The sequence below is a fragment of the Clinocottus analis genome, unplaced genomic scaffold (genome assembly GCF_023055335.1).
Source record: "Clinocottus analis isolate CAN_PGR_092001 unplaced genomic scaffold, fCliAna1.0.p SCAF_22, whole genome shotgun sequence".
Taxonomy (NCBI): Eukaryota; Metazoa; Chordata; class Actinopteri; order Perciformes; family Cottidae; genus Clinocottus; species Clinocottus analis.
Genome location: NW_027175954.1, coordinates 3196715 through 3212582, shown reverse-complemented (window position 1 = coordinate 3212582; position 15868 = coordinate 3196715). Strand labels below are relative to the sequence as shown.

Sequence of the window (15868 nt, the reverse complement as noted above, 5' to 3'; positions counted from 1 at the left end):
TCAATCATAAATCATTGTATAATCTAGTCATAAAAAAATGTTTTCTGACAAAGCCTTAAAAAGTAGTGTGCCAAAAAAAAATAGTATATTAAATATGTAATGTAACAAAGGCACAGTGTAGTATGTTGAAAGTCATATAGTATGAAATAAAGTTATAAAAGGTAGAAAAAGTTATAGAATAAAAAGCCATGAAATAATACAAAAAAAATTATAAAATCGAGATTTTTTTTTTACTTGATGGCCACGATGTTAAAAGGTAATGAAAGCCTTAGTATGTCAAATCGTTCATAGTATGGTATTTAGGTGAAATATTGTCGTAAAGTTATAATAGCCTGTATGTCTATGAATTATAAAAAGCCATAGAATAGCATTTCACATTGTTTATTATTGTACATTAAACAAAGTCATAAACATTTAAAGTGAGGTACAAGTCAAAATACAGTGTCATATTTTTTTTTTAACCACGGCATAGTTTGCTCAAAAAGCCATAGAATATCAAAAGTCCTAACGTGCAACGTTTTTAAATGTTTTCAAAAAGTCAGCATGTTAGGTCATGAAATATGGCACGCTACATCAAAAAAGCCATCGTCTAGTATGTGAAAACGGTTATAAACTAATTGAATCAAATTATTCTTTGTCAAGACAATTGAAGTCAGAAATGTGAAAAAGTGGAAAGTAAGAAAATAAGTTACTAATATGTTACTGGTGTGTCACAGATCTTAAAGTGTCATTAAGAAAAAAAAAATTCAGAATCAGAAAATACTAGTAGAACCTTTTAATTGTGAAATTATTTTGTTAACCGTCTTTAAAATAAAAAAAAAAGGAAGTGGTCCACTACGAGGCAGATTTATCAGTACTAGTGCGTTAAGTGGTCACGAGAAAGGCACAACATGGTCAGTGTGGGAAGATTTTACAAATGTGGCATACATACAACAATATTCAGCAGTTATTTAATGACACAAAAGCGTTCATCTCCCTTAGCCCACGCAGCAATCCACTGCTGGACTCAATGGCACGTATACAATTGCAATATAAATAACAAGGAATTTACAAGTTTGATTCACTTTTGTGCCAGTTTCCCGCATGACAGAGACAAGTATGATTTAGTATCCTCAACGTAATCTTGATTTGGCTAAAAAAACAAAAACAAAAACGTCAGGACAAACTTTGGTTCGGGTGATTTGGTCGCTGTGCAAACATTTAAATGCAACAACCTCCCTTCAGTCAGCTCCACGCAGGTCGGCCTTTACAAACTGATCTGGGCTCAGGAGTTGGGCCGTTAGTTACCAGGGCATGCAGGGGTTTGGGCAGTCGCGGATGTACGACTCCAGTTTCCCCTCGGACACCTGCATCAGTGTGGTGTACGTAGTCAGCTGTGAAAAACACAGCGAGAAACAGTTGGTTACACTGAACAAATCTCGCAGACTTTTAACCTAAAAAGCGGGCATTAGAAAAGGGCTCACCTTGTTGAGCACCGGTTTGGTTGAGAGGACATCGTACATGGTCTTCAGTGAGATGTTCTAAAAGAAAAAAAAAGGACAGATCAAAAAGGGGTTTTCACCACTTTCATTTGAGGTCTTGAGTACAATTTGTCACAAGTTACATTTCTGTTCATCACATGACTGATTTAGAGGATGTGAATGTTTTCAGATGTTAAAAAAAGGTCAGAGACAGAAATGTGTCCAGTTCTATGGACCCGAGCACATTTACTAAGTAACGTGTACTTTACTACTTTACCTCTACTCAACACACAGAGGCAAATCTCAAACTCTTACTACATTTAATACACAGCTGTAGCTATAGTTTAAGATTGCGTCCTCACCGTCTGTGCCGTCTGGTTCATGCACTTTCTGGCCGGAGTTCTGCGATCGTCCAGGAACAACGGCTCCTTCCAGTGATCGTAGTTCGTCTCCAGAACATACCACCGGCCCATCTTCAGGTCGATCCTGAAAAACAAGAATCAAAATCATAATAATTAAAAAGAACCATCATGTGATATGCTGCCACAGCAAGCAAACCAGCTGTTTGATCAGGTGACCTGAAACCAAAGCCGTCACCAGTTCCTCGTTCAGCAAGTGATGTTTCACAATAAAAACCCATGAGAAACGCTGAGTCATGTGACGCAAGCACAAAACATTACGTTTGTTCCTCGCGGTCGGGTACGCGATAATAAATCACCGCCAGGTTGTAATTTTGTAGGTTAGTGTTTTTGATTCAAAACAACAACCCCATGGATCAAACATACATGATGATCAACTCCTTGAGGTCCTTTTCTCGATTTTACATCATTTCTTAAAATTTCACCTTTTCAAAAAAAAGGCACTTCAATATGGGATACATACCCATGTGTTATATCAAAATTTGCAGAACTCAGAATCTTAGCTCTCTTATATAATGAGGCCATATAACCATTGTCCTATGGCACAGTGTAAAGAGATAACATGACCCTAAAGCGGAAAGATTGAAGCTTGACTTTTGAAATTCTTCAAATGTATTGTAAAAACATAGCTGTACTTATGTGGATGAACTGTTTTGGTGCTTGAACCAAAGGTCTTAGATTCACAAAAGCACGTAAAGACTAAACCACGTACAACATCCAGGACCATACTGTATTGTTGACATTTAGTTCGTTCAATATTTAGGCTTTCATTGGCAGAATGTGACATATTTTTGGGTGCATGCGCGCGCTATTGAAGTGTATACAAAGAGATTGTGTGCATGTGGAGAACTGTGTGCTGCTGCCACTCCTAAGGGAGATAATAAAGCCTAATCAAATCTATAAAGGCTATAAAAAAAGTGCAGATTAAGCGCCGCTACTTACTCCAAGATATCGATGCTGAGCAGTCTGGACCGGGTGATGATGCAGCCCTGGCCGGTCTGGTTTCCTCCGAGGATGAAGTAAGCTGGAGCCAGCAGCTTGGTCTGAGCCAGGAGAGTTTTGGCTTCCTCGTAGCTGGTGAGAGCGGGATAAGACTCATTGTTGATACAGGGACGAGGTCGCTTGGCAGCATTCAATTTGTATGGACCATGCATATGAATTCAGAAATAAATAAATCTGCTTTCTTCTAAAAATTGTAGCTTCAAACTTCTGTTTTCCCACTGTCTTTTATCACTATATTGTGGACAATGCATTCATATATTGAACTGTATTGGAAGTACGCTGTAGTTTTTAGTCCCCTGATTAATCTGTTTATTTAAAATCTAGCTTTCTTTAAATCTTTCATTTTATTCTACTCTTAAATCCTTTTTTTATAGACCTTACATCATTTGTATTGTCTTGCGTTTATTGTCCCCATATTGTTTTATTTATTATGTTTAGCATTTAAATTGCCTTGCCGTTAAACTTGAAACTGATGACAGCATTATATTTTTCGGGTGCTAAGAAAAAGGTCCCTGTGGAGCTTGGATTATAATTTTCCCTTCACATATGTCGGCAATTGCATCGTCTAAATCCTTGAGACCTAACAGACATGTTGAATGCATTTCCTAGCAAGTCAAAAAAAAGTTGCAAAGCCTTTTTCTTAGTCTTGTGAAATCAGCTTATGGTCTTCCATTTTCCTTATAATGGTGCACCGAAAAACATATTTTCAGGACATTACGGCCATCACACATGTGCATCACATCAATTGATGTACCTTTAAAAAAAACACCAAAAAGAGGAATGAATACCTGTTTGCATTTTCTAGAACAGAGCGAGTGAGGAAGCTCATCCACATCCCATCTCGGTTCCCCAAGATCCACTCCAGGATTCCTGCACGTGAACAGATTTAGATGACGACAAGTCGTCACAAAAAAGAGACCTTGTGTCGAAAGGCAGTGCGAACAGCTCTTCACTCACCGATGTATCCACCATCAATGCTGAAGCGCTCGTTCATAGTCAGAGAGAACATGTGCTGGGAGACAAATGGAGGAAAAAGTCGTTCTTACATCCAGAACTGTGCAAGAAGTATAATCAACTCAACAGCTGTCATGGATTTTAACAATGTGTAATGCCGAGTTGACTTACAGGCTTGATGCCAGTCAGCATGCCAACATATCCAGCAAAGTTTGTGGACTTAAAGAGAGTCTGGTTATTTCTCTTGAAGTCAAGGTTTACCACCAGAGGCTTCAGCTTCTCACTAATGATCCAGGACTTGTTTTTCATATCCCAGCTGTGAAGAAGGACAGAAGTGGGATTCATGAGATTTTATTAAGTGGAATCTGAGTCTTACATTTAGGGTGGGGGGGGGGGGGATTTCTTACCCCATAAATAATCCAAAATCCAGATTTCTACCGTGGAGTAGGTTACCTGTAAGAGTGCAAAGCCCGAAAACATGTCAGTATTGTTGTGGCGCTGTTTTAAAGTCGGTTAATAAATCACATTCTGGACAATGACCCACCCTTATCGTCTTCTGCAACAATCGATGTGCACACAGTGAACACCTCATAGAAGATGTTGAACAGGACGACTTCACCTAGATTATACAAATGAAGAAAAACATTTTTTTTTTAATAAAAAATTAGGACAAGAGGTCAATGGAACAATTTTAGAAACAGTCACGAAAATGGGATTTTTTTTCTTTTCTTACCGAGAGGAATCCCTGCAACGGCCGCAATTCCTTTAATTTCTTCCCCGAAAGGTTCTGGGAGTGTAGGCACCATCAAAGGCTGCAGAACATTAAACAAACACGCTACAATCAAGAAGCCTTTGGTGACAATAAAAACGTGGCAGTTATACTAAAAGGAAAACATAGTTCAGAGAAAGAAAGAGAGAGAGAAATAACTCACCAGTGTAATGTCAACAAGCTCAATCAGCCTTCCACTGGGAACAAAAGCGTTGGCCAAGTCTCTGATGGCCTGAATCACATTGACCAGCTTCAAAGAAAAAAAATCATCAGTAAAAACAAATTTAAATGAATATTTCTGATTGACCAAAGTACTTTGTCCTCACATCACTTTTCTTGTCAGTAATGACAGTCGTCCATCTCTTGCTGGGAGGAGAGTCCAGGTCCACTGTGTACCAACTGACAGCTCCTTTGAACCTGATTAGGGAGGACATTATTCAAAGCCACTGAAGCACAACTGTGAAAATGATAACAGCCTCGTCAAAACATCCCTGACTCGAACAGGATTTTTAATTAACTTCAGATGTAATGCCACTGGAGTTGTACAATAATGCGACCGCTGAGACCATGCGGGCTAATTCTATCATGTAAATCCCAGTTTAATCCAATTACTCCAGCAAATTCAGTATTGCACTTTCATCAATTTGGGGGACTTTCAAGAGACAGAGCGAGAGTGGGCGTAAACCTCGGATGCAGCAGAGACCAACATATTCTGTCTTTATTCCCCGTTACGGGTCAAACTCCAAAAACACTCGATCCAATACTTCCCCATATAACTCACGAGCTTTTAGTTACACACACATCGTCGTTCTTGTAAATGTCCAAAGAAACGCAGCATTTACTAACCGCAATTTGTTAATTTGGGAGGTACAGAATTACGAGGAGCAAGTGAACTCAGCACAGTTCAGTTATGATGAGTTACAAAACACGTCCATGAGTGTAATCCAACTAACTAGTTAAACAGGGGTAACACTTTTACAGACTAATGTTACTTACGTGGGGCCCGTTGGTGGATACATGTCTGCCCGACAGTCTTCTGTGTACTGTAAATAAATGAACATGAAAGGTTTGTGTGTGACTTCAGAGTAAACAATATCAATACAGCTCAACGTGGTGTGAGGTATTTTTCAAATGAACATGTTAAACAACAAAACAAAGTATCTTACCGGTGGGATAAACTGTGTCGACGTAACAGAAAATAAAGCCACTGCAATTATTACGATATAGAGACCCATTTTGGGAGGATTTTAGTCAGACTGTTGCAAGTCCGAGTAGCTGCTGCTGTTTACCGCGTGACAGTAACCCGAGTGATATAGGAAGGGAAACCGGAAGTTCTTTCGCGAAATAAAATGCCTTTGTACAAATAAAAAGAGACAAATAAGTGATTATTCACACGGGTTTTCAAAGAAGTTAATTATTTTAAAATGATGTTTCTTTTATTTGTTATAAAAGTAAGAACGTCCGACAAAAAAATAAGGAAGTGATACAAAACACCCCTCAAAAGTGATCACCAATGGTTGGTCCCATGCGGAAGTAAAAAGAAAATACATGACCAACAGCTGTTCCAACAAAAATGCCATTCGCTTGTGATATATATTTAATAATTACACAATCAGAGTTTGTCCCTTTTTATGTTTGTTTCATGCTTTTTTTCTTTAGATTTTTTAAATCCCTGCAGTTGCCCCTGGTATGTTAGTTTAAATGTATTTGGCCATTTCTCATGTATAATTAAAAAAATCTACATGAGCAATTGTTGAATAAATAATTTGACTAAATGAAAAAATAGACCAACTGCAATAGTAAGGGGAAAAAGGAAAAATCACAATAATATAATCTATAAAGAAAGAAAATAAATATACTGAATAATGACAATTGAACTAATCCAATCCCAGAAATCATTCTGTGAAATCAGTGTGGTTATATAAAAAAGCATAAGTGGAAATAAGCAAAGTCTCACAAAATTGTACTTTTGACAGCCCTCCAGTAATTGTACTTTGTTACTTTCCAACACTGGTTTGTAAGTTGTTTATCTAAGTACGTACAGTTCTCAGTTGTCTAAGTCGGTGGGTGTATAGACATAATATGCTTGTTTTATTTCCAGAATTAGTTCTGTAGGTTTGCACTTTTTCATGATACAGCACAATTTTAGGATTTGCCACGAAACCTAAGAGAGAACAAAGAGACCACATTTATTTGACCATCTCATTTTATTCAAAGATATTAAAAAGAAAATAAAAAACAAAAGGGTACATTAAATGTCAGATCAAATGGCCAAATCTTGATCAAAGATATTTACAAAAACATGGCAGTAAGCTACAAAGTTGAGTCTTCACTTGCAGTACCTGTCTGCTTTCATTTTGCTTCTCCTGAAATGAAAAAAAGACACATTTCACTCAGTGCAACATCATGTGAGCAGAATCAATCTATATTCTGTTATTATTAATTAATAGATGTCTATCCCCAAAATAAAATTACTTTGAACTTAAGATTCATTACAAAGAAACTGTGGCATATTTCATTTTTAATAGAAATATTATTTATTGTTCTGATAAAAAATAAAAAAAATACTTGGGTTTCTGCTACCTGCCTGCAGCTTTGTTTCGTGCTTCTGTTAACACACTTGAGTATTTAATGATGCCAGGTGGGAGAAATATTAACATGCATAAATTCTCACATCCGCTACTTGTTATTACTGTTAGGTTAATGATGTAAATAGATTCCTCAATCTGTTATGACAGCAGCAGGCTGGCTGAATCATCTGCCTGTGAGCTTTCACACGTTCAAATAACATCGAATGCTGCAAATTAAAACACAATAGATGAACGGAGGCTGGTCCTATTGTTACACTTTTATGGAACATTTTTGTCTGGGTCAACACAAACGGTTTGAGTACTTTGATTCAAACAAATTGAATGCTGCCAGTAAATAAATATCAAATGAGCTTATTTCCACACCTGTCGAGCAAAGTTTCATGAAACTTTCCATCTGTTCTGGCTCTCTTCAGCGTGGAGGAGTCTCCCTCATTAACCCGGAGCCGCCGATCTTGAAAACTCTGAAACTTCTTCCTGTAATTCACACAGCAAACATGATAAGATTATTACATGAGGATGCGCAGAGGCAAATGACACAGGACCCTACCCACATGTACACAGCATCTCTGCCCCATTCCGTATTTTATCATCTTTGAAGAACTGTCTCCGAGGCTTCAAGAAGCTAAATCTCTGACAAGAACTCCAAACAATGAGACCAAGTATTACCTACCTACCTATATTGTACTATTATTTAAATACTCTGGAAGTGGAATTGTTTAATGGCAGTGTAACATCCTTCTTATCATCAAACTGTTGGCTCGAATCTTTAGAGTTCTGCATGAATGAGACATAAAACCCCGAAATGAGTGCAAATTTAATTTAAAATAAATTATTTTTTTGAATGTTTTTTTTGGTTAGCTGCCTCAAATAAAATATCCCTCTTGTTGATGTTTAGGCTTTTAGTTGAGCTGACTAACTTTCAAGTGGTGTCATTTGTTTGGAGCCTAACTTTAGCTTTTTACTCCTGGCAATTACATTTACGCGACAAAAAAAGTGCATTTATTTAGATTTTTTTTTTTGAACGAAATATGCAATATTTATAACAAAATATGTATAACAAACTAAATTGTAGTTTGGTCGAGGGCACCAGTGTGTAAAATATGTTATCCCTGCGGCACTCTATGCATCTAAATAAGCTCTGCCAGCAATTAAACAAGGTGCCACCTCATTGTGTCTGAGAGGACATTGTTCTCCTCATTTAAACCTTTATGAACATTTTTCCTTGAAAACGTGCATGGCATCTTAAAATAATTACATATAAACTAAATGAATATTCTAAAGTCGGCGATTTTTACCAATATGCTCAAACAGCTACCAAACAACCAGGTATCCAGTCAGAAACTTTGATATTTAGTCTCTCTTTGCTCTGCCTTTGTTTTATGATTCCCAAGCTGCACTCCATCCTAAAAGGCATTTAGACACTAAACACTACATCAAGACACAGGCTCAAGGGCAGCCATTATCAACATGTCAACACGATGAGTCCATTTCCACAGCATTCATCTGAAACAAATAATAGAGCTGGAACACTAAAGCGTGCCAAGCAAAAAACAGTTTCAGACATATTGCCTTGAACTTAATAAGCTACAGACGGGGCCGTATATAAAACACTTGCAGCGTTGGAAGCTGATAGGCGGTGTTGCTCGCTTTCTCTTCCCACTCTAACAGCAGACCATCAATTGCATCTTTAAAAAGGCGAAGGACTGATGAGGCAGTAGCTCAAAGGCCCCGTTGCACATCCTGTGATTTTGTTGTCAAACTCTTGTCGGCACAGAACGACACAATGTGAAGATAATGGGAAGGAAATCACCCTAAATTCCCTTCGATCAAAATATAGTGCTTGAGCACTTATTTTCCGAGGAGGCTGAAAGGTAAACTACGTAAACGACTAAACATCAAGATGTTGTGGCAACACAAATATACGTATTGATACAATGGGACAACAGTTTAAAGACAAATACCACTTTAAAAAAAGACCCTTTCTGCAGCCACTTCAAAGAAAAGCAAGAGATGCAGTTTAAACCGAAAATACATTCACTCTCTATATTTTTCAAGCTATTAACTAAAAGTAGTTTTGTATATGGACACATCATTCAAAAAGAGCATTTAAATGCAGAGATGGATTTTTTCGGAGGCATTTTAGTAAACCAATTATCATCAACTGACCAAAACTAGTTACGAGGGTCATGTGACAATTCAATACAAACTATTTATCTATTTCAGTTTTATCTGTGTACTTGTTGATATTGTTTTGTTTATCTGTGTCTTTTCAACACTGGCTGTGATAGCACGACTCTATGCTGTGTAAATACATTTCTTATTGGATGTGAACTCTGGTGGCATTTTAATGCAGATGAAGATAAATTCCAACACTATTTTTTTTTAACTGTTTTCAGCGCTCTGTTAGGAGAGGAGGTGATTACACTCTGGTCCTTTGTGAGGCTGTGTGGTTGTATTGTCGAGTGGTTATTTAGCTTGTAACCACTTTATAAATGCAGCAATATCAGACTGCATTGATTCCTTTTTTAGAGTTCTGATGAGGTCAATTTTCTAAGTCATTCCCCAAAAAGCAAAGTTTAGAGGAACGTTTTTTTTTATGGTTCTATCCAGTTAATCGAGAATCCTCAAATCTGTCTTTTCCCCAGATGGACGTGTTGTGTTTCTATATTTTTTTTAAACAAATATAGCATGTATTACAGGTTTATGTACAGGGCTTTGTATTTGTCTGGTCACTCTGTATTTAACCTGCACGTGAACAAACTTAAAACCACAGCCACCTCCCCTAAGCTGCCCTAATATGTGAAAGCACTTGGGTGAAGGAACATCTGATTGGCTTTTAAAGTTTCACATTAAAAGCAGCACAAAAGAGCAACTGAACCTGGCAGAAAATGGCAGACAGTAAATTAGAATGTTATATGCAGCAAGAAGCCCCCGTTTGTCATTGATTGGGCTGCTTGTGTACCCATAAAATGGAAGTTACGTACACATAATTGACCTCGCAAGACTTCACGTTGCCCCTGTCTTCTTCTACGATGTCATCTTTACGCTTGACCTCTTGTTCCGCACTCGATCTGATCTGCAGAAATAAAAAAAACAGAACGAGGGAGAAGCTTTGCATTAAATATCAATACCTTGAAACCCCCCCATGAAGTGAGGCCACAAACATTTTCCCCTTCCATCACAACAGTCAGGACCCCACAGAGATTGCATGCTGAAAGTGAAAGGATTAACATGCGACCTTGTGGAAGAACCACGTTTATACATCTCACCTTCACCATCTCGTCATCCCCTGCTGTCTTGCTCTTGGCCACGATGTCCCCGTCCTCACTGTAGGAGATGAAACAACTATTTGCTGCCATGAGAGCCATTTTGCCCTGAGGCAGAACAGGGAGAAAACAGAGAGGAGGAGGCAGTTGATTAGATAGATTTGCAGCAGGATTGGTTGGTGCGACCGACATGAAAGGTTGCCTGATATTTGCCGTAAAAGAGCCTCAAGGTTGTGCCGGGCAGGTTGTTTATATGTTTAACAAAGCATGGAGGCGAGCAGTGCGCTGAAGTGATACGGTAGACGCATCCTGCATAGTGAATGAGTTGTTTTTACAGTTACTACAGCTAAGTGCTCTCTCTCATGGGCTTCTCTCTAATCATCCATAAGTGGACGTGAAAAGCAGAGGACAGCACATGTCCCTTTACATGATGCGCCATTAACATTTATTTCAATAACTAATATGGGCATCAATAGAATATATATATATATTTATTTTATCATAATATATATTTATATTTTAGCAAGATTTGTACCTACAGCTGAAACTAATCAATATTTTCATGCTCGATCAATCTGCCCATTTTCTCAATTCACGATTGTGAAAAACGGCCATCTTTATTTAAAAAAACTCAAGTTAACATCATAAAATGTGTTTTTTGTTTTGTTTTATTCGACCAAGATTCAAACCCCCCATTTATTTATACCTTTCATATTTGACCAACAAATGCATTAAATAGTCACAACAGAGGCTAAAACCAGCGAAATGATTTAATTTCTGCTTGAAAAATTACGATGATTTCTTAATTCTTTTTTGTTAATTAACTTATCTATTTATCAATACTTTTGTTTCAGCTCATATTGAAGAGAAGATGGCCGCACACTGTGCCCCAATGACTATGTTGTTGTTTAACTGATGTTTCCAAGTTGAGAAAACACATCAACATTTCTATCAATACAATGTTTGACCTCTAGAGACATGTAATACAGCTAAAGACTACAGAAGATCCACTCACATTCTCAAAGACAGTTTCCCATTGTTCCCTGGAGCCAATGGCATCGGAGCGGCCGACTACCAAGCCCTCAGAGTTGATACCGAGGTACTTGCCATATCCAGACTTCAAAGCTATTCTGTAACAGCAAAAAAAAATTTTAAAAAAAATTATACGGTGACAGTACACCAATATGGGCCTTTTCAATGCCCCTCAAAAAAACAGACATCCTAATTTGATGTTTATTTGGAAACCAATGGGTTATTTCCACGCTATGCCAAGGATTTTGTCTTCATGACTGGAACGGTTTAATAATATTAGTGAAGAGTTAAATCTAAGATGAACTAAAGAAATGGCTCCAGCACACGGAGAAGATAAATTACTCTTATACATTTAGACACCATAGAAAAATTCCCTGCAGAAATGGGGTTCTAAATCTGTTGGGAAAGGATTATTTGTGGATGCAAATGTGATCAGCAGTTTGTCTTAATCACCTTGTGTCCGAGAGCTTGACGGCCGTAAACTGTTCTGGGGGGTCAGGTCCTTCACCATCTGAAACAAATAAAAAACATTTACCTTTTAAAGTTTTTACAGTTCTTACTATTGCTTTTTAAATGGCTCTATATAGAGAAGTTAATTTTTTTGATTTGTTGATAAACAGCTTCTTTCTACCTGTAAAAAACAAATATATACTCTTTATACAAACACAATTTACTATTTACATATTTTTATTTATTTTATTTTATTTAATAATATTCCAAATATTTATCCATCTATATTTCGAGCACTGATCTTTTAGATTAAACAGAAAAAGCTTTTACCACACAAAAACAATAATTTAGTGTTTAATTCATTACAGTGTCTCAATTATGTTCCATTATTAAAAAGGTGCATAATTATTTTTTCATGGCAAGTTATACTTGAGACCTGCTTCATGTTTAAGTAATGCTTTCCCTTGTAATGAATAATGCAAACCCTCTGGCTACACAGCGCTGTGCTCATCTGGATCCATTTCAGCAGCACCGAGACTTTTGAAATAAGACACAAAAGGGAACAGTTGTGTTGCATTTCAATTCTTTATTCTACACTGAGGTCTCCGTGATTTCATTAAGTGGCCTGCTTCTGATTAGGTCCCTTCCTGACCTTTACAATAAAACAAAGTTTCGCACAATTTCTAGTGCATCATACAGGCATCAGGCCGAGGCGAGACATTTACGAGGAACGCATTAATAAAGTAGAGGTACAATGTGACAAGCTGCTTCTTCAAAAGGCTGATTATCTTTGGAATATTTCAGACGGTGACCCTCAGAGTTGGTTAAGAGAATATTTCCTCTGAACTGAGGGTGAATGTAGACACTTTTTGGCAGTATTCTAAAACGCTGTATCATCCAGACACTCCGCAGAAAATCCAGTAAAGAGGGCGAGATCTCTAATGTCTCCTTCTTTACCGCTAGCTCGCATCCACTTTCATCTCCTAGAAATGAGCTTATGTGCATGCAGAGGATGAGGGACCACTAAGGGATTTGGGATGTTTCAATCTACTAGCCGTTTTCACTGGTTCTCACAAAACGTGGGCTGACTATATTGTAAATCGTGTCTCTCTTTCTGAGCAGACCGTTTCGATGAGCAACTCTCCCTCAGAAGTGCTCAGAGGCAGAAGTGAGTGAAAACTCAGAGTTAGCCCTTAACTCAACCCCGGTTCAGCCTTATTGAGTCTAGTGTCTGGATTTACTACTTAAATACTTAGGCTACTGCTTTGTGGTCTGAAGGCAAAAGCCCCGTCATCCCCACAACGCCTAGAGCCGACAGTGAATGTAACCTCCAAATTGAGTTTTAAGTTCTTCAAGTTTGTACAACTGTGGTCTGTGCAAGCAGATGTAGAATTTGCATCTTCATCTCAATTGCATACAAAATGAAATCCATCCCAGCTTACGTTCCACATGGTGCTATTTTTACATTGTAATCCTGCTTTTCCATTCCTCCCAGGTAAAGTCCCACTCATTTCTTTCTGCGCTACATACATAGATTTATCATCCTGGGTAAAGCTGAGTGATATAGATCTTTTTATTCACAAAAAGTGTGGAAGTTCTTCGATGTAGCTAATGCCTCAGATTTTTTAAGCAGAGCATGTGTTTGTCTAAAATACATTATATTTGGGTGTTTCATACAAATAACTACCATAGAAGATATTAACAAAGTAAAAGGAGAACATTTAAAATGTGTGCCTGTGTAGGACTGACTTTAGGATGGTTGAAGACAGTGGTGAAAAATGTTGGTATGGTGCCTTGTTTACCAGCTCTTATAATAAAATAAACAATTGGTATGCAGCGTGTATTAGTCAATATGGCTCATCAAAGAACGACAATTTAACCAGCTGCAAAAAAACAAGATCAAGGCATCTCTAGTTCCTTCAGATGGACTTCTTATTTTTCATTATTAATTCATCTTCCACTGCGTCCTCTTACCATTGTGTGGTGCACCGATTGTGAATAGGCCGCTATCCATGGCATGGATGTAAGCGTTGGTCTGCATCTCTATGGCAACACTTCCAGAGATTTCTCCAAAGTTGGTGACAGACCACCAACCACCTGGAGAGCAGAAAGACCCATGTCACAAGGTGTGGTAATACATGGCACTGCTGTGTGCTTGAAAGACACATCAACCTTAAGGTGCAGTGTCCAATCAGATTACACTTTTAGTACTTAATTTAGAAGAAGAAAAAAAATTATAGTAGGAAAAACAAATGGAAAGATAAACAAGATATCAAAAGACTTTGGTTTATTTCTACACTTCAGGAATACAGTAGATAAACATACCAACAACATCAGCTTTTTCTTCACCATCTCCTGCTTTTTTCTTCTTATCTTTATGCTTCCTTTTTTTTCTGTAAACAAATGTAATAAAATATTAAAACATGTTTTCATTAGTATTTTTTAACAATATTCCCCATGGGGATTAATAAAGTACAAATCTATCTATTTAGTTTGATAAATGTTTAATTACACAGGTAGGCCTGCAAGCAATGCATATATGAAAGGTGAGAGGTTTAGTTACTGGAGGCCGGGCAAAAGATGTTCAAAGGGAGTGAAGTAACTCTTCGAAGACATTTTGTTGTGCTGCAACATAGAATTTGACTCTTTTTTTTATAGACAGTATAGTCAAAAATACCCCCAACAATAAAGTGAATGACGCTTAACTGTATTTATTTGTTAATTATAACCTGTAAATATGAAACACTGAAATGCCTCAAAATTAAAAAAAGATTCCAAGTGTAATAGTTTGTATTCTCTCACCTGGACTATCCTATTTTGTATTCACCGGTGGCTGAAGAACGCGTCAATGTAGGACTAGGAAGTATTCAAGTATGTTTATCTCGGTTACTTAACTTAATGATACCTAACGATTCTGCTGCTGTTTTAAACTACTTTCGAACAAATTAATTCGTGATATTTGGCGAACGTTGGCTATTTATAGAAGGAGGTGATGTGTTTGCTAAGAGCAACCTTTGTTACCACGCGGATAGTGAAACGTTTAACAACGTCTTTTACATAAATAAACTGTTTAACTCGTGTTTTACGAAGCTAACACCAACGTTGTGGCTTTAGCTAGCTTTAGCATCGGCTACAAAACCTCTGTAAGTTAGTCGAATATAAAACTGAAGTAGGTAATGTTAGTGATAAGTGATACCAGCGTTAATTACAATAAGCACTTACCCTTTGCTAAGACCTTTTAAAACCAGTTTGGTTGATTTCACGTGAGAATATTCAGCCATTGCTTGACCGAGCTAGTGGTTAGCACGACGACTTTACGTTTAGAAACAAGTACGGCGGCTTTGGAGGCACATTCAGAGCCTCCGACAGAGGCTGAGCAAAGTGTCACTCAAAGTCAATGCAACCCCAACAATATATATTATATTAAACAGTTTATTTAAGAAAGGAACGCCTTTCTTTCAGAAAGTCAATGCAACCCCAACAATATATATATATATATATATATATATATATATATATATATATATATATATATATATATATATATATATATATATATATATATATATATATATATATATATATATTAAACCTCTGACAACCAGACCAGAAATTCAAAAATAGTCACTCAAGGACTTATGACAAATAAATATAACTAATAGAATAACTAATAATTGTGTTGTCTATGCTGGTCTGGCCAGATTAAGAGCACTGACTGACTCCTGCCAGTTTGTACAGGTGATGTCAGATGGAACAATTTTCTTTTAGAAAGTCAAGAAGAAAACAAGAGGCTATCTGTGCAAGGTAAGGAAGGCATGGATGACTGTATGCAAATTGTGCCTCATTTAACAGTAACAGCCCAATTAGGAGCCTGTGACAGAAGCTATTAAATAATCTGTGGACCCTGTCGAGAAGTAAAATAAAT

The 15868-nt window shown here is 37.3% G+C and overlaps 2 protein-coding genes across 2 annotated transcripts; both read right to left on the bottom strand.

Annotated features, from left to right (window-relative positions):
* Positions 1–398: 398 nt before the first annotated feature.
* On the bottom strand, positions 399–5903 carry asah1b (N-acylsphingosine amidohydrolase (acid ceramidase) 1b). The gene is made up of 14 exons (XM_068588983.1): positions 5771–5903; positions 5601–5647; positions 4931–5021; positions 4768–4854; positions 4569–4647; positions 4380–4454; positions 4243–4288; positions 4007–4151; positions 3839–3893; positions 3670–3751; positions 2822–2953; positions 1823–1946; positions 1464–1520; positions 399–1373 (listed from the first exon to the last, which is right to left on the bottom strand). Exons 1-14 carry the CDS (start codon positions 5837–5839, stop codon positions 1284–1286), a joined length of 1179 nt encoding a protein of 392 aa, XP_068445084.1. The 5' UTR covers positions 5840–5903; the 3' UTR covers positions 399–1283.
* An 889-nt stretch (positions 5904–6792) lies between these two features.
* frg1 (FSHD region gene 1) lies at positions 6793–15278 on the bottom strand. Its single transcript, XM_068589099.1, has 9 exons — positions 15166–15278; positions 14269–14336; positions 13918–14040; positions 11947–12004; positions 11477–11591; positions 10465–10569; positions 10180–10271; positions 7559–7669; positions 6793–6970 (listed from the first exon to the last, which is right to left on the bottom strand). Exons 1-9 carry the CDS (start codon positions 15222–15224, stop codon positions 6934–6936), a joined length of 768 nt encoding a protein of 255 aa, XP_068445200.1. The 5' UTR covers positions 15225–15278; the 3' UTR covers positions 6793–6933.
* Between the last annotated feature and the right edge of the window lie 590 nt (positions 15279–15868).